Here is a 22,501-nt window from a genome sequence, read left to right on the forward strand (position 1 = left end):
ATATTTTTAAGCTCTTGGAAAACAAGAACCACTCTTTTAATAATAATAGCAAATACTTGAGTATTTCCTAGGTGCTAGTCATAATGTTATGTGCTTTCCTGCATTAATAATACACACAGCGGGAGTCCAGACTCGAACCCCGGGCAGAAAGACCACAGAGCCTGCATGCATCTCCTTTTCTGAAACCTGGATCTGACACTGCTCAGTTGTTTACATGACCTTTGGCGAGTTTCCTCAGTTTCCTCAGTAAAATGGGGATGTCATAGTACTACCTCAGAGGGTCTTAGTGAAGGTTAAACAAAGTTGATACCGTAAAGTAGAAGGTGGCTGGCACACAAGCAGGTACTCTTTAAATATTAGTTGTTATTGTTTATGGGAAAGCCCTCAGTCCCGTTTTTCGCACGGCAAATCCCGTGTCCTTGGCAAAGGTTCAAAATGGGTCCAAATGGTAGGCTCAGAACAGGAAGTTGGCGGATGCCCTGTAGTCACTCTGCACTGCCTGCCTCTCTTTTGGAGCCCACCTCAAAATTCCCCCTAAATCCTGTAATGGACCTCCCCTCCCCACACATCAAGGGCATTAAGGAAACTGCTCCTGAGCCAATGGGCTGTAGCGCCGAAATCGCGTATCTTTTTCGCCTTCCACGTAGCCCATCGCCCTGTTTTCCCCATTTACCGTCAAGTTTCATAACCATCCCTGTTTTCTTTTTTTTTAATTTATTATTTATTTTCAGCATAACAGTATTCATCATTTTTGCACCACACCCAGTGCTCCGTGCAATCCGTGCCCTCTGGTACCCCGTACCCCGTACCACCTGGTACCCCAACCTCCCACCCCCCCGCCCCTTCAAAACCCTCAGATTGTTTTCTAAGAGCGAACTATTTGATGTTCGGGAAAAACTGACCAGGCTAAAGTTCGATGAAACTAGAGCGTCTAGCGCCCCCTGCTGCCTCTTCACAGGAAAGACCATTAAATAAGAAGAGCCTGATTGATCTTTGGTCGTGAATGTTGCCTCTCTATCCGGGTCTACACAGACACCGGTACAAATTTGAAATTAGACTCACGTTTTATCTTTTCTTAAATTCCCACACTTGGATTCCAGTTGTTTGCTTTGCCTTGGCAAAAAACGATTTTTGATTAATTGCACTTTTCTCAGTCTTGGGCCTTCCTTGAACTGGCAGGTCGGGGCCTTGTTTCAGGGAATTAAACTGGATTTGCCGTCTTACTCTAGGCTGTTTTCACTATCGTGGAGCCCGGAGACCGGCGCGCGGGAACAAGGCCGCGATGCAGCGGGCGGAGGGTGCGCCTCCGGCCTTTCCGCGGCCCGGGGCAGACGAGCAGTCGCGGGGCTGGACCTCGAGGCGCTGGCGGCCCGGGACAGATGAGCAGTCGCGCGGCTGGACCTCGTGGCGCTGTGCCCCGGCCTGGCTCTGCAGCCCTCTGCGACCACAATTTGCCTCGGATTCCGAGCGCGCGCGGTTGAGGCCAATGGGACGCCGGCGCTGGACTGTCGGGCGGGTTCAGCCAATGAGCAGGCGCTGTGGGAGAGGTGGGCCCGCCCCCCCACACATCCCACGCACCCCGCCCCCGCTGCCCCCGCCGACGCCCTCCATGCCCCGCCCCGGGTTCTCCCAACTGGAGCGTCGCCGAGTCAGACGGAGGCTCCCGCCCCGCCACCGTGACGGCGGCTGAGGGAGGGCGAGCGAGCCGGCTGCGCGGCGTCCCCCGCGGCGAGCGGTCCGTCCAGGGTGTCCGAAGCAAGCGAGGGCGCGCCGCCCACGGGAACCCCCGGCAGGGCGGAGAACCGAGAAGAGGCCACCCGCCAAAGTGAGTTTCCAGCGGGGAGCCGGGGCCCGCCCGGCGAAGCCAGGACCGCGTCCAGCCCGACCAGATGATGGCCCGGGATGAGCCGGGCAAGAACCAGGAGGACGCGAGGTTAGGTGCCCTGGTGTTGGCGGGAGTTGTTGAATGGACTTCGGTGCGTCCCGCAGCCGCCTGGCGGAGAGGGTAGGTGGCCGGGAGTCAAGTGTGCGCTCCGACCCGGGCCGATCCAGGGTCTGGACCCCTCCGCGTACCAGGCCGGGGCCTGCATCCTCCCTCTCTCCATCCTGTACGACCGCAGTCTCTTTCCCGGGATGGCCAAGTTTCTTGAGAGCCACCTCTGGGCACAGAGGGAAGACAGAGATAGATGATTGCACTTTGAGAAGAGGGTTTTTAAAGACCAAACTAACTTCCAGTTGTGATGAGTGCCCAGGGCCTACACCCCGGCCGGGTTGCCCTTTCTTTCCCCCTTCCCAGTCCCGGGGTGCCCTGGTCTTCAGTTTCGTTAGTGTCAGTGTGGAGTTGGGATCTCAGTAAGGAGGTAGTGTAGATTCGTTAACATCTGTCAAAGGTAGAATGTTTACAGATAGGATGGGTAGGTGTACACCTTCGCTCTGGGGGGTGGATTTATTTGTAATCCTTCCAACGAAAGCTTTGGGAGGTCTAGTTCTTCCTTAGCTCACGGATTTCTTGAAGACATTCCAAGTTCATGGTTTCCTTGTAAGACTTCTTGTTGCCCTGTGTCTTGCCCTACCATTTCAGAAAATTGTTAATGGCCTGAGCTGGACACCAGCAAAAAGGACTCAAAAGACTGTTTGGCCAAATGTGAAGAGGTTGTTGACCATACTATAAAAATGGACCCCAACACTGGAAGATCAGGAGGGTGGGGCCGCTTTAGAGATGCAGCGAGCATGGAGAACGTAAGCTATGTAGTCCTTCAAAGGCCCTTGTGCACGGGATTTGATCTCTGAAAGGATAGCACTCCTGTATCACAATCACTGTGTCTGAGCTATCTATAGCCAAGGTTCTGAGGGAAGCAGAATTTAGGGACTTGTTTCTGTACAGATTTCAGGGAGAATAAGAAGAAGTATATGGGTTGGGGCGCCTGGGTGGCTCAGTCATCAAGGGTCTGCCTTCAGCTCAGGTCATGATCCTGGGGTCATGGAATGGAGCCCCGCATCGGGCTCCCTGCTCAGGGGGAGCCTGCTTCTCCCTCTCCCACTTTCCCTGCTTGTTCCCTCTCTGGCTGTGTCTCTCTCTGTCAAATAGATAAATAAAATCTTAAAAAGAAAAGAAAGGACAGAAACCACATATGCTGTAAAATAGGCATTATTTAAGTGCCATTTTACAAAGGAAGAGATTAAGGCCCTAAGAAGATTTGGAAGTAAAACACATTGCACAATGTATAGAGGGTTGGCACAGTGAAGATTCACAGTGCCCAGCAGCCCAGCTACAGCCTGTGCTCTGAAATCCTGCTGCTTTACCTCTGGAGGAAACAAGTCTTAGGTTGAGACTACCAGGACAAGAAGAAGGCATGCAGCAAGCACAGAGACTCCACTGGACTAAGGTCTGATTTATGTGTTTAGATAAACCAGCTGGATTTCAGGTTTAGAGAAAATGGGGGAGTAGTGTAGGTAGTAGTAGGTTTAGGTAGTGTGTGGTGTGTTTGGAAGAGATGACATGTTTTGTGAACCAGTGGTGGAGTCTTGTGGCTCAAAGGAATGGGAGTAGCGCAGGGTAATACTGCTAGCAACTGCCAGTGAGAATTTGAACCGGCATCTGTCTGATTCCCGTCTCAGAAGTCATTGTCTGGGTTTTAGCACTGAAAGTCCCACATCCCAGGAAACCCCAGAGTCTCCAGTCTTAGTAATTCCCTCAACAGGGAAATCCCTCACTTAGCACTGCAAGTTCCCCATTCCCTTAGTCCTGGGCAAACCTGGACAATTTGATCAACCTCCTCCCTTCCGTCTTTCCTTCCTTCCTTCCTACCTACCTTACTTGTTTCCCTGATTGGGGGAAAGAAGCAAGGCTTCTTTCTCCTCCTCTGGCATTGGTGTGTCTTATCTCCTATGAGTTCCCTTTAGGTCCTAAGCTAGAGAAGTCACCAGCCCTGAGCTTTGCCGGGTTTCCAGATCAAGGCCATTGAGTTGTATGTGTGTTTTGTTGTTGTTGTTTTGTTTTTAGGGACTTTAAAAAACACATATTTATTTTAGAGATGGGGGGCAGGCAAAAGGAGAGAGTTCTTAAGCAGATTTCCCACTGAGCACAGGGCCCAATGAGGAGCTCCATCTCAGGACCCACGAGATCACAACCTTAGCCAAAACCAAGAGTCAGATGCTTAACCAACTGAGCCACCCAGGGCACCAAGGCCACTGAGTTCTCATTGGATCCAGAGTCCAACAAAAGACAAGGTTCTGTTTTCATCACCTTTAAGGAAGAGAAACTTCAGAAATATTCTAGAGAAGTTTCACTCCATCAGTGGAAGCAAGGTGAGGAGTCTCTGGCTCCTTGGGCCTGCCTTCGCACCTCTGGAGAGGTAGCCTTTGGATTACTGGAGACCCAGTAAGGGAAGCGATCATCCCAATTTCACACTGAAAGTATCATGTCCTGGGAGACCTTCCCTGGAGTATGAAAAGTCCTGGTCTGGGTGATGAGTGTGGAAGACTGGAGGAAATGAACAAAGCCCATACAGTGACCCTAAAAGAGGGGCTGAGAGCAACATTGTCTTAAGTGTCAAATGAATATAGTTGCCCACTTCCTCCCTGACCACTGATGTTGTCACCCACAGTTTGCAGTTGACACTAACAATTGACCCATCCACGGTTGCTTGCTGGAGAGTGACTTCAGTGTGTCATAATTAGGAAGATTACAGTCTGTCCTCGACTTTCCCTGTGGATGTACTGTTGTGATGTGTATCAGGACAGGCTAGTTTAAATTTTTAAACTTGTGCATATTGTTTTCTAAGAAGTCAGTTAATGAAAATGAGAACAATTATACCACCAACACAAGCATGATCCCTTCATCTAGAAAGAAGACTAAGTGGGCCGTGTTATTTTAGTGACAAATGGAAAGAGATCTAGAACTGGATCAGGGAGGTAGATAACCAAAACAGAGAATACTGCACAATATGCAGGAAAGACTTTGGGATTGGGCATAGTGGAGAAGGGGATGTGAAAAAACATGTGGAGACTGAATCTCACCAGTCCAGAATGAGATAGGCAAGTGACTCTAAACCCATCAAAAGTATTTTTATTCCCCCAAGAAGATGATCAATGTTCAGTCAAAAATAGCAGCTGTTGAATGAGCTTGGGGATACCACATAAACCAACGGGTATCATCCTGTGGTTCCCTTGACTGCTCTGTGCATCTGAAGAAGTTACTTTTCTTGACTTAGGAATTGCAACTAAAATACCCTGTGGGCGATCAAAAGGAGAAACTCTGATAGCAGAGCTGTTGGCCCCTTACAGTGTACAGCTGGTTTGGTCCTTTCTCACCAGCCATCATGCTTTCTACAGTCTATGCTCTGAACCATGGCAACAAAAAAATGTTCCCTCTAGTTCTTAGGTCCCTTGACTTGAAAAATAGGATTTCAGATTACCTTCTCGATTTCTAGAGGATTTTAATGGAACTGCTGGAATCACAAAGCAGAAGACTTGTTGATATTTTGCCCAAATACAAACTAGACTTAGCTCATCTATCTCCACATTCGTCAGAAAGTGCCCATGTAAATTTGGGCAAATCCCACTCAGTCTATAAGTGTCTCACCAGAGAAAATGAAAAGATCTTACCTATTCAATACCCTGCACATCTTATATATGACACTCCTAAAAAGGGTTGTGGTTTGGGATGCCTGGATGGCTCAGTCAGTTAAGCATCTGCCTTCAGCTCAGAGTCCTGTGATGGAACCCCCACATCAGGCTCCCTGCTCAGCAGGAAGTCTGCTTGTCTCTCTTCCTCTCCCCTACCCCTGCTCCTTCTTTCTCTCTCTCTCTCACATAAATGAAATCTTTAAAAAAAAAAAAAAAAAAGAGGGAAGGGTTGTGATTTGTTTATATATGGTATTGAGACTTTCATAAGGAAAGTTTTTGGTCACTTTTCAGTTTTGTCAAAATGTCCAGAAGCTCTTAATGAGATTTTTGACTTTAAAGAAGTGGAAGAAGATAGCCTTGTTAGATATGTGCCTACAAAATGGACCTCATTGCTCCCAGTCACAGAAAAGATTGTAAAGTGTCGGCCTACCATAAAATCATAGTTTCAACATTTGGGACAAGAAGACTGTTCTTCTTTGATTTGGAATATATTGAAGATGAAAATGGATAAGAGGGGTATAGTAAAATGGAAATTTATATGCTGTGTCTCCACAACTGATGGTCTTTGAAGAGGCTATAGGAAGCCTAGAAAAGGATCAACAGACCGCACCTGAACTGTCTAATGTTATGTATAAGTTGAGACAAAAATTCATACAGCATAAAAATTATTCATTTTTTGGAAATAAGACTGCTTCAGAACTTTAAAAAAAAAAAAAAGTCTCCAGAAAAGGGTAATCAAGTTAAACAGGACTTTCTTAATTTCTTTACTAAGACAGTAGCTTATTTGGAACCCAACTTCAATTTTACCAGTTCAAATTATCTCTATGCCTCAAAACCATTTTCCCTGAAAAGGAGATGTTTACCTTATGATGGCTTCCAGTGTGCTTCAGAGTGCTTAAAAATGATGGACATTGGGGTGCCTGGGAGGTTCGGTTGGTTACGGATCCAACTGATCCAATCGGCTCAGGTCATGATCTCAGGGTTGTGACACTGGCCTCTGTGCTGGGCTCTGTACTCAACAGGGAGTCTGCTTGAATTTCTCTCTCTCTCCCTCTCCCTCTCCCCCTGCTCATGTGCACACTTGCGCTCTCTCTCAAATAAATTTATCTTTTTAAAAAATGAAAGCCTATATGATGAATTTACAGATACAAAGGACCTGATTAACAAACTGCTGACCTTAACAAGCCTGTGGACACAAATTGGGTGGACCTTTTTGGAGAAATGAAAGCAAACACCTACAAATTTAAAAACCTGCTGTTGCTAGTAAGTAAAATCCTAACTATTCCATGCTCACACACTTTTATTGAGAGGGTATTTAGCCTAACGTCATCACACTGGGCTGATGCAAGGAATCTGTGTCCCGTGGGCTTGAGGAGAGCAGAGCTGCAGGTCAGAGTGAATTTTACATTTGACAGTATTCAGTTTTACCACTACATGAAAAAAAAGAAGGATGTCCTTAAGGCTGCAAACAGTTCAGAAAAGTATTATTGGGAAAGAAGACAGAAAGAATAAAAATAGTCTACTGTACCATGGGACAGAAATATGTCATTTTTAATTAAACATAGGAAATCTCTGTTTCATCCTATTCATGTTCTCCTTTTAAAGTCTTGCATTATGTATCTTATGTTGATTTATATATTTGTATTTAAAAATATGCACAGCATATTAGCACAGCAGTAGGTGTCTAATTTAGAAATAATATACATATATTGGGATGCTTGTTCAAAATTTCTTTTACTGGGACTCCTGGGTGGCTCAGTCGTTAAGTGTCTGCCTTTGGCTCCAGTCATGATCCCAGGGTCCTGGGACTGAGACCTACATAGGGCTCCCTGCTCAGTGAAGAGTCTGCTTCTCCTTCTCCTTCTGACCCTCTTCCCACTTCTGCCCTCTCTCTCTCTCAAATAAATAAATATTTTTAAAAAATTCTTTTACTGATGAGAAGAGCCCTAAATGATCAGTAATCCTGTGGTATCTAGAAGAAGAGAAGAATCACGGACCTGAAGCAGAATTTTTGTATTTGCTTAAAAATCAGTAAGTCTCTTGTGACTTCTATTTTTTTTTTTTTTAAGGTTTTCTTTATCTTGGGGCACCTGGGTGGCTTATTCAGTTAAACGTCTACCTTTGGCTCGGGTCATGATCCCAGGGTCTAGGATCAAGCCTTGCATAAGGCTCCCTCCTCAGGGGGAGCCTGCTTCTCCCTGTCCCTCTGCCCCTCCCCTTGCTTGTGTTCCCCCTCTCTCTGTCAAATAAAATTTTTTTTAATTTTATTTATCTATTTAGGAGAGACAGAGAGAACATGAGCAGGGGAGGGGCAGAGGAAGAAGGAAATTTCCCACTGAGCAGAGACCCCAGCACAGGTCTAGATCCTAGGATCCCAGGATCACGACCTGAACTTGAAGGTGCCCTGTGACTTTGGTTTTTATGAATTAATCTCCCAAACCCAGGGTGCCCACAGAAGAGCTGATACAGACTGAGTTTGGGAACATTGTTTGAAAATGAGGATTAGGCTCGGGATCCACAGAGCACTCATTGAGGGCTAAACATCCTGTGAGGTCCTGCCTGAGCAAGCGGCCAGTCTGTCAGTCAGTCAGGCTCTCAACTGTACTCTCCTCTTTTCCAGTCCCACCCATACACCACTTAGGAAAGCCTGTGTTACTATACATTGGGAGTTCTGCAAATCCAAAGGGGCCTGAGGATGGAAATCAGGAGATCTGAGAACATGGATGGAGAAAATAAATTTTTATCCTCACTAACCTCTAAAGTCTAGCATTTGTTTCATAGGCCACAAACCACCACAGTATCAGTACCTGTGACTCTGTCATCACGAGCAGATGTTTGCATGTTTCAGATACCCGAAAATATTGTTTAGGTGCAACACCGTTTGGGAACTACGGTATTATAATCCCCACTCTGAGATCCTGTAATATGATAAAGAAGCACATTTATTAGATCGCAGATATAAATTTTTAATAATTTCATAACTGTATTTCAATAAAATTGGCTTCCTTGGAAATCCTGTTGATTGTTCTTGTGTTTTTCCAGATTGCCAAAGGCAGCTGATGGCTCATCATAGGGCCATCTGTCTCTGCTGGGATCATGAATAGACAGCTTGACAAATAGGTAGAGAGAAATATGCTTGGTGGTACCCTTGCCTTGCGTTCTAACCTTATTATTAGCTGGCATATGAATTGAAAGGACAGTGACCTCTTTGCCTAAGAACGTTTGTGAACCCACGTGTCCAAGAATATGGAATTTCCCATCATAGAAAGTTATTCTTTTAAGTTTAGGTGAAAATGCCTTGAGTAGGAATATCATGGGACTGTTTCCAGCTTCCCATACCTCAGTGACAGGGTCAAAGGGATCTCTGAGCAGCATCTTATAAATCCAGGCACTGACGTCTGAAGTCAGGGGCAAGTTATTTACTGGAGGTCCTATCAGGTAAAGGTAAGGGAAGCATTCCAAGCGGGGTTTTACTTTTATTCTGGATAGGGCAAGTCCTGGAAGTCTGGAGAGAGGGTTGGGGGAGGCTAGGGTAAGGATGGGTAAGGAGTCTGGTTAGAGTTATAGTATGTGGTTTGGAAGGCAAAACTGGCGTGAAATGAGCATTTGTTGCCAGGAGGAACAATTCCAAATCCACTGAATTCATTTCCGGGATCATAGATCCTGAGACTAGCCATGACTTAAAGTGCATTGCACGTCTGTCAGTCTCTACCTTTCCCTTCCCTTAATTAGGCCCAGCAAATCCTGGGCGTGGAGTATAAAACCACCGGGATCCTGAGCTCCCCTCCACCTCTGGAGTGGAAATATAATGAAGGGAGTGATATAATGTGTGTGATATAATGAAGAGAGCTCCGGCTTAGAAACCAAACTTTGGCTCTAACCTTTGTACCCCACTTAGGACCTGAGACCGTGGACAACTCAGTCACCCCATCTGTCTGAACCTTAGCTCCCCGCACTGAAAATGGGGACAGTCGCCGGCAAGAATCTAAAAGGCCTGATTGCTGTCTTCTGAGTGGTGAACGAACCTCAAGGTTAAAACTCCGCCTACTAGGATGCCGGCTACACCCAGACCTATTCTCTGCGGGGGCTTCCCCGTCCGGCCGGGTTCGGCAGGAGGCAGCAGACCCCAGCACGGCTGTAGAGCCAGAGCGGAAAGCTGGGCAGAAAGAGCGAGCAGCGGAGGAGCCGACTGGCCTCGGGGTCCGCAGCCTGTGCAGGGCACGCCCGGCGGAGGCGAGGGCAAGCCGTGGCGCATGCGCGCCGCGGGACCGACACCGCCCGGAACCAGCAGGCTCTGCCAGTGCGGGGAGGTAGCGCGCAGAATCGGGAGGTGCTGGCGGCGGGGACCGCTTCCGGACACCAGGTACGAGGCTGGCCCGAGGCTGGCTCCCGATTTTTCTCTTTTGAGCCGCGGGGAGGGCTCGGGGCTGCAGGTGAGCTGTATACCTCGCAGTCGAGAACTTCTCTCCTGAATTTTCTTGTAAAGGCACAGATCTGAGCAAAGATGCTAATGACCTGGGGAGGATTTTGCAGGGGATGGCGGCTGCTTCTTCCAAGCGTCGCTTCTCTCCGTCTTCTGGGAATTCCCGGAATGTCTTCCTTCCGCGGCCCTGAATCTCCCACCTGTCCTCCTTCCGACCTTCCTGGAGCTGGGGAGAGGCGGGGAAGGGATGGGGTTCTCTGACCATGGCAAAAACGCTTGGCAGTTTAACCTTGCTAGTACCACCCAGACTTCATTCGAAGATGGTCTTTCGAGCCCCCAAGGAGTACAAAGGTAGGTAGTTTTTTATACAGTAGCTTACAGAAAATCTCTTAGTGGGTCCCCCAAATTTTGGAGGGCTAGGGGCAAGGCAGGGCCCTGTCACCTGGTTTCATACGCGGTGCAGTAAATCATTTTTGCTGCATTGCACCCAAGACGCTTTCTGGCCTCTCCAAGTACTGAGGTAGTATTTTCAGTGAGAGCCTGTGAAGCAAGGCGCCCATCAGCTCCTACTTCCATCACTTCCCTGTGTGGTTCTGGTCATATGGTCCTGCCATGGACAGGGAGCAAGAGGGATGTTTGCTTTTTGTCTGCAATTTCTCTCTGTATTCAGAAACTTCTTGCAAGGATTGGGAATAGGTGTGTGTATTTTGCCTCCTTAGAATACTCAGCTCAGTAAGGAGATTAAGGGAACAGACCGTTGCCTGGCAGTAGAGCTATACTGAGGGTTGACCAGTTACAGAATGTCTTCCCTCAGGCAAAAGTTGTTCCTCTGGTTCATTCAGCAAGTATTTCTGCACACCCTGCCTTGTGCGTGGCGGTGAGCTTGGTGATGTGGGGAGGACAAAGGTGAACAGAACTTGAGCTTAGCCCCGGAGGAGCTAGGCTGAGAAGGGAGGTCGGGAGGGGAGCTCAATGTAAGTAACTCCATGCCAGGGAGAAGGGGCGGGGCCCCAGGAGAGCGTCAGAAGGAGACTGGGAGCTCAGAGGACAGAGAAGAATCGGCCTTTTACATCAGGTGGCCGGTTTAAGCAGAAAATTAGGTTCCCAAATTACTACCTGATGAGGAGTGATCTCCTAAGCTTCCATCTGTGTGTAGAGGTATTTTCCTCACTGTGTGTCAGGCATCTTAGGCTATGTCTCAGATAGGTCCCACCATTCCTGGATTCCTCCCTCCACCTGCTACCACATGCCTGCTGGTCCAGGGCTCCCTATCTCCTGGAGGAGCATCAAGGCCCCCCCGCCCCCCGCCTCCCACCTCTCCTTCCTGGTGCGCCAATCCAGAGACTAGACGTGAGTCATCTCTGACTCATCCCTCCCCTGGACTCCCCACATCCAGGCTTATTGATTCTGTTTCCTGAACGTCTCTCAGAGCTGACCCACCCTCCCTGCCGTTGCTCCAGGCCAGGCCACCACCAGCTCTGGCTTAGCTCAGCTTCCTGCTTCACTTCGTCCCATCTCCCGCTACCCACTGCGAGGAAGCACTGGCTGGAATTAAATCTGGTGGAGAGACTCCCCTCTGTCATCCCTACTGCCCTTGAGACAGAACCCAGCCTCCCTTTACGGCACTTAGAAGTGTCCTGGCCCTGTCTTTTTCCCCAGGCCCATGTCTTCATAGCTGCCCTGCACGCCTGTCCATTTTGAGAACAGGCCATGCTTTCTCATGCTACTGGGCTTTTGCACACGTTCTCCCTGCTGCCCAGAGCACATCCTTCCCTGCCACCCTCTTCGCTCGGCTTACTCCTCCTCTCCCCAAGATCCCAGCCCGGACCCTGTCTGCTCTAGGAATCCTCCTTTAGGCTCACAAGTCACCATAGGCTCCACTTCTTGATATCGTGCCCATGCATCTCCTCATAGGGCTCATCCACACGTCTTCCTCCTCTGCTGTGCTGTACTAAAAGGCCAGAGCCAAGTCCAAGGGCTTTCCATGCCTTCCTGCTGCCTTGCACAAAGAAGACATGCAGGGGCGTCTGAGTGGCTTCGTTGGTTAAGCATCTGCCTTCTGCTTAGGTCATGATCCCGGGATCCTGGGATCAAGCCCCACTTCGGGCTTCCTGCTGAGCAGGCAGCCTGCTTCTCCCTGCCACTGCCCCACTTGTGCTCTCTCTCTGTGTCAAAGAAATTAAAAAAAAATATTTTCCTAAAAAAGAAGACATTCAATAAATAGTTGTTAAATGGAGTTGGGCATAAGCTATAACATTATGGTTTGATTCACTGAGTGCCTGAGTCATAAATTCACTCCATCTCTGTTGTTTCCTCAGCAAGCTGGCACAGTTATGGCCTCACACATGTCAAGCTTAAAAATGGGTATAGGGTGAAAGAGAAGAACAATCATTATTCAAGCAGCTAGTATTTGATGAGTGTCCAGTACGTGTAGGCCCTGTTGTAAGCACTCTTCAGTATTACCTCATTTAATCACCACAACCTGTGAGGTAATTTTATCATTATCCGTATTTTACAGATGGAGAGACCGAGTTGCAGAGAGATTAGGGACCACACACAATGTTACATAGCTAGCAGCCAGTGGCAGCAGGCTTGGAGCCCAGCATACACTGTGGAATTCGATTAAGTCTTTGGGAACAACAGTAGGTCAGACGGACCATGAGAAGCTGACAGGGCTGAAGACGGAAGGCATGCAGTGTGGTCACAACTTGAAGCTACGAGACCAACAGAGGTGACTGATCCAGAACTTTACAGATCTGAGAGACATGAGTTTTATTTGCATATAGATATAGAAGCGGCACTGGGAATCAGAAATTAAAAGAATTAGAAAGCTACAAGGAACTTTAGGGTTCATCTCATCTACTCCCCTCACTTTGCGGGGGAGTCAGTGTCAGGGATGGGGCATGAGTCAAGGCCCAACAGCCTGCTGCTGACCAGTACCCATGTCTCCAGCCTGTCGCCAGCACACTTTCTCCTGCATCTTACCGATTCCTGGGTAGGATTTTCATGGAACTTCTCACCCCTAGGTGTATGTTTCAACTGCTGCTATGAGACACATAGGATATTCTCGTCACTCACGTGATTTTTTGCCAGGGGCTTCGTTATATTCATCAGTGATTTGCCATTGATTAAGCATGCATGTTTCTGGTTGAGCTTGAAATTAATCTCTGTAACTCCGTGGAATACATGCCATTTTTGTATTACCTATGCTCCCCCCATCCCCAGTTCTTTTTATTTTGTAAAACTTGTCCCTTCATCCAGCGGTAGAATTGCAACCTTGCCAATGGACCTGATCGGTTTTGGTTATGCGGCCCTTGTGACGTTTGGAAGCATTTTGGGATATAAGCGGAGAGGTAAGCCTTAACTCTATTTCTCATCCAAGGGCCTTGGTAGGGGATTGCTGGTTGTGCTAAGATCATGTGAGGGTTTCAAGTTGGTGCAGCCACTTTGGAAAACAGTATGGAGATTCCTTAAAAAATTAAAAATAGAGCTACCCTATGACCCTGCAATTGCACTGCTGGGTATTTATCCCAAAGATACAGATGTAGTGAAAAGAAGGGCCATCTGTACCCCAGTGTTCATAGCAGCAATGGCCACAGTCACTAAGCTGTGGAAAGAGCCCAGATGCCCTTCAGCAGACAAATGGATAAAGAAGATGTGGTCCATATATACAATGGAGTACGATACCTCCATCAGAAAGGATGAATACCCAACTTTTGTATCAACATGGACGGGACTGGAGAAGATTATGCTGAGTGAAATACATCAAGCAGAGAGAGAGTCAGTTACCATATGGTTTTGCTTATTTGTGGAGTATAAGGAATAACATGGAGGACATGGGAGAAAGAGAGGAGAAGTAAGTTGGGGGAAACTGGAGGGGAAGAAGAACCATGAGAGACTGTGGATTCTGAGAAACAATCTGAAGGTTTTGGGGGGGGGGGGGGGTTGGGTGATCCTGGTGTGGGTGTTATGGAGGGCACGTATTGCATGGAGCATTGGGTGTGGTGTATAAACAGTGAGTCTTGGAACACTGGTGGGGGGGGGGAGGATCATCTGAGGGTTTGTAAATAAGACAGGAAGGTGAAGAGGTCCTAGAGGCAACCGAGGACCAGCATGTCGTGCATGGAAGGGAGTTGTAGAGGGCAGGGGGCTGGGTGTGACAGAGCAACCCAACCCAGCTGTCTGGGTTTCTCTTCACCTGTCATTATTAACTGTGTAATTAATTGACTCAACCTCCTCAGGGCTACTCGCTCATTATCAAATGAGGATTTTCATTTGTTTACATATTCCTAGTATCAAAAACTGAATTATGTTGATAATTGTGTTTTGCAAAGGAAAATTTGTTAAATACTTAGATATCCTCTCAGAGGTTGTCTCTTCATCTATATCCAAAAGAGGGGAGAGAAAAAAAAAAGTTGATAAGTTTTCATGCAAAAAAATGAAAGGTTCTATTTGTGACATTGGTAGGCTGCAACTTGAGCGAAAAAGCCAGGTCTACATAGGTATTAGAGGGACCCCTTATTTAGCAATTGCTAAGAAGGCCAGAAACACAGGTCTCTGTAGGGACTGAGGGGTGGCAGGTTAAAACAGAGGTTTTTTTTTTTTTTTTTCATTCTACAATATTTACTTCTTTTACTTTTGTTTTTATAATTTTCTATTTTTATAAACATATAATGTATTATTATCCCCAGGGGTACAGGTCTGTGAATCACCAGGTTTACATACTTCACAGCACTCACCATAGCACATACCTTCCCAGATGTCCATAATCCGCCCCCCACCTTCCCTCACAACCCTCAGTTTGTTTTGTGAGATTAAGAGTCTCTTATGGTTAAAACAGAGTATTTTCTAAGATTCCTGAGAACCTCTAATTCACTTGGACTTTTGTTTGTTGCTCCTATGTTCTCTCTCAATGGGTGTAGCATATGTACTCGATGGAAGGCACCAACGTGCCATCATATAGTTTGGTGCCATCATATATTTTGATGGCACCAAACTATATGATGGCTTAGCTGCACAATATGGTCCCTTGGCCTCCTACAAGAGCCCCCAACTGTGTGATCCTGGAAGCCCCTGGGGGCATGTGTTTGCAAAAAAGCGCACTCCTGTGTAATGTGGGTTAAGAGCACAAGCCACAGCATCAGGCTTTCCTAAATTCTGCTCTTGACATTACTCCTTACTAGCTCGGGTACTCATGTGAGTTGTTCTAACTTCTGGGCTCCAATTCCTCATTTGTATGTTGATCAGTTAGGTTTAAATAAGATAATGCATGTAACACATTTCACATAGTGCCTGGCTGGAAGAAGGTCTTGATATTCTTGTTTCTGCTGCTACTCCATGCCAGGGGGAGAGTCTGTGGGCCAGTGAGGCAAAATACCTTTTTCTGGTTTTGTATTCTATATTCTTAGCTGCTTGTGGCCCCAGTGCTTTAGAGCTTTTGTATAAAGTGAATCAGTTCTTTATGTTTTTACTTAAAACTTCCCTAGACATGAATCCCCTAGAGTTCGGCCTGGAGACCCTTCACGGGACAGTTACTGAGAACAGTGTTGAGTAGGTTGAAGATGTGATGTCAGGATGGTGTTTGGTAAGAGGACAAGTATATCTGAATCCTGTACAAGACCAAGTGCCGGACATAGTTGGGTCAGAGTGAGGGGCTGATAGATTTCTTCTCTTGCTGGGAGCAGGCAAGGGGGAGAGAGGCAGCACAGCGGCACCAAGTTCTGAGTTCACCCCTCTCCCACACAGGTCCCCAGGAAAGTGCATACCCAAGTAGACACTATGATTTTGAGGCTTTTTCTGAGCCAGGTAGCCAGTGCCCAAAGCCCAAGATGGGCAGAAAGCTCTCTTGGCCTTCTCCTGCACCAGGGCTGAACCTGGCTACCTACCTTCTACTCCAGTTCAAGGTCAGGGCACAGCAGCCCCTCTGGAGAAAAAGATGGTAGCAGGAGAGCAGGTGTCTTGCTCTGAGGGAGAGAGGCCCTCTTGTGCACCTCCCAACTCCGTTGAAACTCCTTGAGACTGCCCCAGCCAGGTTGGCACTTGAAGGAGGGGTTGCGGGGCACAGCTTGGCACTTCTTTTTTCTTTTTTGGTAGCCCCACTATAGACTGAGCTTTTTTGCAGGATCTGGCTCCCTTCCACGAGCCATAGCCTTCTTAAACCTAGAGCCTGCCCATCCTCACTGTTTGCTGTCTGACCTCTGCGAGACTCGGGTGCAGCTGCTTCCCCTGCCTGCACATACTTCAGGTGGGGAGGGTCCCAGCATTGCAGAACTCATCAGGGTGTACAGAAGAGAGTCCAAGGTCTCTAAGTGAGAAGACACCTTAATTAAGGTGACCTAGTCATGCGTTCCAGAAAATGCTTCAATTCCCTTGACTGTTTTCTAATCTGCTGTCTTCTGCTAAACATGACCCATTTAACAGGGAGGGCCCGGGCCTGCATTTTGTCAGCATTTATCAAGTGCTGCCAAGTACCCAGCACTGGGTCAGGCCCTGGAAAACAGCAGTGAGCAAAAAGAGATGGTGCTTGGAAGCAAGTTGGGGGGCTGACCTTAAATACGTGGACAGGTGCGCAAATACAGGATGGCGAATCGTCGGAGACTCTGATGGGGCCCCTTGTTCAGAGTGGTGTGTCAGAGAAGATGTCTCTAGGAGCTGACCGTTACAGAGACAGGTGCGCTGCAGTTGGCCAGGCAGACAGGGCAGGGAAGAGCAGTCCAGGCAGGGAACAGCATGTCTAGAAGCCATGAAGAATAAAGACTTAAGGGATCTGATCGAAGGCCAAGGCTCCCGTAATCGAGTCGACTTGGGTTTTTCTCTAAGTGCAGTAGGAAGCACAGACAGTTTTTAATTAGCGGAGTGACCAATCTGGACGTATGATTTTAGAAGACCGTGTTGCCGTGTTTGCAGAATAGATTTGGGGGGAAGGAGGAACAACGAGGAATTTGACGTTCTGTCCAACTGTAACATTCTAAGCCTTTGTGTATTTGACGTGGATGGTATTACCAACACTGTTTTGCAACTGACAAAACTCAGAGACTAAGTGCCTTAGCCAAAGTCCTTCAGGCAACAAATGGAAGAATTAGGACTAGAACCTAGCTTGTGTGTCTTCTCATTCAGGATGCTGCTGTGTGTGTGCGCGCGCACACTGCTGCAATGGTTTTTAACCCTGGTTACCATCTGAATTTCCTATAGATATTTAAAACATAGGGATGCCTAGGCCCTACCCTGAGGGATTCCAATCTGATAGATTCTAAATAGAGTGAGCTCCACAAAGCACCGACTGTGTGTGTGTCTGTCTGTTTTGTGCACAGTGTCCCTGGCAGGAGGCCCGTTGCCGGTGGGCTGAAAGTGCTCAGTGTTGGTCACCGTGCCCTGGGGCAGGGGATGAATGGACTGAGGGCAGGAGAGCACTGGGTGGGAGGCTACTGGCTCTTCCCATCTCTCAGTACAGTCCCCATTCATCCCTGAGTCCTGACATCCCGAGGCTGGAAGCTTTGTTAATTATTCAGGACAGAACCATTGCTTGCTTTGCATGGGACTTCTCTTTCTACCTCTATGAGCTTAAATACCATTGCATCCCATTATTATCACAGCCTGAGTAAAAAGAGGGAGGCAGGGAGAAGAGGGGGAAGAGAAGGACAGAGAGAGGTATAAAGAAGTCAACCGATTGTCTAGGTCATGCAATCAAAGTCAGAACCGCCACCACCAGGCAGGCTTTCATATTCACTCAAGCCGTATCTAACCCTGGCACTGCCATGTATTCGGGGTTCCTCTGCCTTGCATTTTGGGTTCAGCAGGGACCAGTCATATTAGAAGCAGTCCATGAAGAAGCGGATATATAATTTGGCTTTGTCGAGCTACAGTGCCCACCTAGATACGCATTTGAAGGTGCATGTATCATTCTTGAAAGAAAGGAAGGAATTCCTTTCATTTGGGGATTCTCTCTCTGAGCCCCTTTTTTTCCCCCAGGTGGTGTTCCATCTTTGATCGCTGGTCTTTTTGTTGGATTTTTGGCTGGCTATGGAGCCTACCGTGTCTCCAATGACAAGCGAGATGTCAAACTATCACTGTGTAAGTAAGACATTTTTTCCAGTTTTGAAGGGTCGAACCTTGGGAGTGACTTTTTTGATACTCTGTACTAGGTATACTGGAAAACGTAGTCATGTGGTAAGTAGATACGCATGTGTGGAGACTGAACAGAATTCTTGTTCCTTTCTAGAGTGACCCACTCAGAAACAAGGATATTGCTCCCAGGCCTTCAGACACAGAAGCATGTTTCTATGAAACTTATTACTAGAAAAATAAAAGAATTATGTCCAGAATTTCTGCTAATACCCTTAAGTACCTATTAGCATAGTTTTTGTGTTGCTATTAAAATACCAAATAAGACAGCCTCGCATTATTTTATTTAATTCACAAGCAGCTTTTAGATCCTGTTTTACCCTAGGACTCGATCTAGAAAACCAAGGCTGACCTTTTTTAAGCTTCTTCCCTTGTCTGGCTTAGCAGGGGAATGTCCATAGTAAAAATGGAAACCTGTGTGTTTAGGCCCAGGATGCTTGGTTCTCTTTAATCTAACTTGAGATCCCGTGAAGGTTTGGAAATTGTTTCCGTTTAATTTGATTATTATTCAGAGTGTCCTGGTGGTATGGAAGACAGGACAAATAAAGACAAATTATACCAGTTCCGTCTTCAAGGGAGAGCAAGAGACTTTGTGTTGTATTTTTTTCCCTTGACTTGTTTGAAATAGGAGCTAAGGATAGTTTTTAATAATGAAATTGTGTCAAAAGAAGAAACAAAACAGCAAGATGTGGATATTTGGGTTTTTTACTCACATGCATTTAAGTAGTTCACGTGTGTTTATTGTCCGTCATTTTGTTCTTTATATCAGCAAGTGATTTTTCGTTGAAAGCTGTTCTGAAATTGCGATGTCGGCATCCGCCTCTATTCCCTAAAACATTCTCTCTCCGTACTGGGTCAGCTCCTCAAAGGCTGGCGGGACGCTTCTGAGTGTAATATTATTGCCCAGACTGTTCTTACTTAGCCTCCAGGCATCCATTTCCCAGAATGCAGTACTGCAAATTACAATCAATCGGCCTTTTTTCCTAGTATTTTTTTACTCATCAGGTCTTACTTAAAGACTCTGATTATTTTCTTTACTTTCACTTAAATGAGCATTTATTGGATGTCTCCTGTGGGTCCAGACAGACTCCCCAGAGTTTGTGAAGAAAGCTGAAGAAGACACAGTCCTAGCCTTCCAGGCGTTTCTACAAACAGAAAATTAAGTTAGAAAAAGACTTTTTCTTCTGGAGATATTTCGGGAATGGATTTTAACATGTTGCTTACTCAGAAACCTTTTTGATAAGCTAGTTTATAAAGTCTTTTAAGAGAGCATTTTATCTTTTTAAGAAGATAGCAGTTTAATACTTATACATAATAGCTATTGTATTAGAAAGCTGAAACAATGTCTCTCTCTCTCTCTCTCTCTCTTTTTTTTTTTTTTTTTTTTTTTTTTTTTTGCATGAGCAAGCATTGATAATGTGTTTGAAACTCTGGTTCATGCATTGGTTGGGTTTTTAGTTACAGCTTTCTTCCTGGCCACCATAATGGGTGTGAGGTATAAGAGATCTAAGAAAATCATGCCAGCTGGACTGGTTGCAGGTTTAAGGTAAGAAACACTATTTTTCTGTACTTTTTCTTCTGTCATCATTTAATGTGGACTTTTTGGCAAGAGTCAGTTTTAACTTGAAAAGGTCAATGTGATTTTTGTTAGAGTAAGCATGACTATAAAACCTTAAAGTATCATGCCTGCAGTCCGTCTTTGGTATTGATGTCCCCAGGAACATTATGGGGAGTACATGGGGTGTTGCTATAGTATGTGACTGCATGTACTCACGTTTTTTAGAATAAAGAACTGAATTCAGCCTTTTTTCCTCAAGATTTACTCATCTGAAACAGTAAATGTATTCATTTAAATCTGATACTCAGTCTCTCTTAGAGCATTAGACAAAGTGATAGCCTGCTACACTTCTTTGAGTTTTCAAGAGAGGACAGTTAATATTTAAAAAAATAAATAAATAAAGAGGGAGCCTCCAATTTCTTAATTTGATCCCAGTAATTCTATCCATGAGATTAAGCATATTACCACCTACAAATTTATAGTGACATTTTCAATTCTTCCTGGAGGCAGCCTTTATATGTTGAAAGCCTTAAAGTTGTTTACTTCTTTTGCTACACATTTTTACTTTTTGAAATGTATTCCAAAGAAATAATGAAATGTATAGAAAGGCTGATGTTTATTGCAACTTTATTTCTAATGGAACACATGGTAAACTGAAAAATTAAAACTCATCAATAAGGAAATGTTTCAATAAGGCTTTTGTCCACTTAATGAAATATTGAACAGCAATTACATGACACATTTTCAAAAACCACTTAGTGACATTAGAACCTCTTAATGATATAGTGGGAGATAAAAACAAATAAACAACCAAATCTGAGTGCGATCTTAGAAGTTTGTGTATAAAAAACCAAGATAGGAAAGAGATGCTTCAAACCTTTAATAGTGTTTATCACTGGTTGATAATGCAATGAGTAAATTTCTCCATTCTACTTTTCTTTAGAATTTTCTCATGGCTGTGTATCATGTTTATGACTTGGTGGCAAGGGGCATGAGGGTCAGCGAGGACTGTGACTACAAAGGACTGTTTTCCAGTTACGGCTGTGTTTTAAAAATGATCTTGGTGATAGAAAGAATCAGAGGTAGGCTTTATGGGTCAAGAAGAACAAGACCCCAGTCAGTGGAAAGTAGCTGAGATTATAATAATATCACCCCAGAATTGCTCCTTGCTTCTTATTTTTAAGCCACTTGCCCTTACTAGCTTATGAAAGGTTTGTGTTCCTCTCCAAACCTTTCTCTTACAAAGGTTCATCTCGGGTTTTCAGAATCATGAGTTCTGATTTTGCTCAGTCAATCAGCATTTTTAAGTGGCTAATTCAGTCAGGTCTGGGAAGTTCCAGTACAGGGATAATTACGGAGATCACCCCTGCTCCAGGAGAAGTGAGCATCTTGGAAGCCAAAGTTTAGTAACAGTACCGGTTAGGTGAACATACGAACTGTCTTATGCCACATAAGCGTGACCCGCTCTTTGCCTTTTGTTTTAATCCAGCCTCATGATGATTCTAAGACTTATCTTACTGCTACTCTGAGAATCCAGAGGAACTGAAGACTAAATTCGTATGATTCTACTGTAACGGGCAGAGTATACACTTTGGATTTAAAAGATAAACTTCAAGGTGGAATATTACGTGTCTTGTTTTATGTTACAAACAACAGAAATGTTCCAAAATGAACACCAGTTTGAGGGATTTTTTTAAAAACTGAAAACTCAACTGTTTTCTACTTGTCAGATAATGGTCTTGTTAAAGATATTCAATAAATCGTTATACATGCTTTCAGTTACTGTGTCTACTTTTATATCTGTAAGGGTTTGTTTTGTTTTGTTTTGTTTTTTGACAATTCCAAATACTCCTCTGAAGTTTAAATGAAACTGTAAGTTCTCAGATAATGGAATGCCAGAAGTGACCTTCACAAAAGGTGCTGATGTAACTGCTTGTCCTTTGTGTTATATTAGAAATTATAGTTCTTGCATTTTAATTTTATTGCTGCCAGTTTTATTTTCCCCTTTAAAAAAACTCCATTCTCAGCACTGTCTACGTACTAACAATCTATTCAGTATTCAAATAAAATGCATTCTGCTTTAAACCCATTTCTCTCGGGGCGCCTGGGTGGCTCAGTGGGTTAAGCCGCTGCCTTCGGCTCAGGTCAGGATCTCAGGGTCCTGGGATTGAGTCCCACATCGGGCTCTCTCAGCAGGGGCCTGCTTCCTCCTCTCTCTCTCTGCCTGCCTCTCTGCCTATTTGTGATCTCTCTCTGTCAAATAAATAAATAAAATCTTAAAAAAAAAAAAACCCGTTTCTCTCATTTTAGTGTCTTCTCTCTATACTCGAATCATGTTCAACATTTAGATGTTCGATTTTTCAAGAAAGAGACTGGGAGCTCTTCCTCCACAGCAGGTGTTCTCCCTGCTGGAACAGTAAGAATTCTGAAACAAAAATGATTTTGTCCATTTTTTCCCAAATCACCACTTCATTTTTAGGTAGAGTTAGGACACTGTCCACAGCATTTACTTTTACACCCCAGACTAAACGTCAAGAGACCTGACTTCGAGCCCATTTCTCCCACTGACTGGTTATAGGTTCTTTGGAAGGTGGTTTACTGTCTCTGAGTCTCAGTTTCTCATCGTTAAGGAGGTTTCTCATCGTTAAGGAGGAATTGGGAGTAAACGGTTTGATGAGATCCCTTAAAGCTCTAAAAAGCTGCCATTTTGATCCAGTTGCCTCTACCCCACAGTGTGGGATTACAAACCCATTCTTTATATGAAGTGGTGG

The 22,501-nt window shown here is 45.6% G+C and overlaps 1 protein-coding gene across 3 annotated transcripts; it reads left to right on the forward strand.

Annotated features, from left to right (window-relative positions):
* The first annotated feature begins 1,669 nt into the window (after positions 1 to 1,669).
* TMEM14A (transmembrane protein 14A) lies at positions 1,670 to 21,508 on the forward strand. 3 transcript variants are annotated; one of them, XR_006604119.1, is made up of 8 exons: positions 1,670 to 2,005; positions 6,774 to 6,891; positions 9,527 to 9,991; positions 13,313 to 13,404; positions 18,020 to 18,121; positions 19,631 to 19,718; positions 20,674 to 20,812; positions 21,220 to 21,508. XR_006604119.1 is itself a non-coding variant. In XM_045071153.1 (5 exons), exons 1-5 carry the CDS (start codon positions 9,681 to 9,683, stop codon positions 21,257 to 21,259), a joined length of 633 nt encoding a protein of 210 aa, XP_044927088.1. In that variant the 5' UTR covers positions 9,539 to 9,680; the 3' UTR covers positions 21,260 to 21,508. The 3 variants fall into 3 exon arrangements, 1 of the variants encoding a protein (XP_044927088.1); XR_006604120.1 differs by lacking the exon at positions 1,670 to 2,005 and having other exon boundaries at positions 6,769 to 6,891; XM_045071153.1 differs by lacking the exons at positions 1,670 to 2,005; positions 6,774 to 6,891; positions 20,674 to 20,812 and having other exon boundaries at positions 9,539 to 9,991.
* Positions 21,509 to 22,501: the final 993 nt, after the last annotated feature.

This window comes from Mustela putorius, unplaced genomic scaffold, assembly GCF_011764305.1.
Source record: "Mustela putorius furo isolate JIRA1106 unplaced genomic scaffold, ASM1176430v1.1 tig00003983_pilon_pilon_pilon, whole genome shotgun sequence".
NCBI lineage: Eukaryota > Metazoa > Chordata > Mammalia > Carnivora > Mustelidae > Mustela > Mustela putorius.

Excerpts from the sequence above, each read along its gene's own strand:
- TMEM14A (XM_045071153.1), top strand. The coding sequence starts at position 9,681 with ATGCCGGCTACACCCAGACCTATTCTCTGCGGGGGCTTCCCCGTCCGG. Across the intron at positions 18,122-19,630 it reads AGATGTCAAACTATCACTGT|TTACAGCTTTCTTCCTGGCC; the intron begins GTAAGTAAGACA and ends TTGGGTTTTTAG. Across the intron at positions 19,719-21,219 it reads GGACTGGTTGCAGGTTTAAG|CCTCATGATGATTCTAAGAC; the intron begins GTAAGAAACACT and ends GTTTTAATCCAG.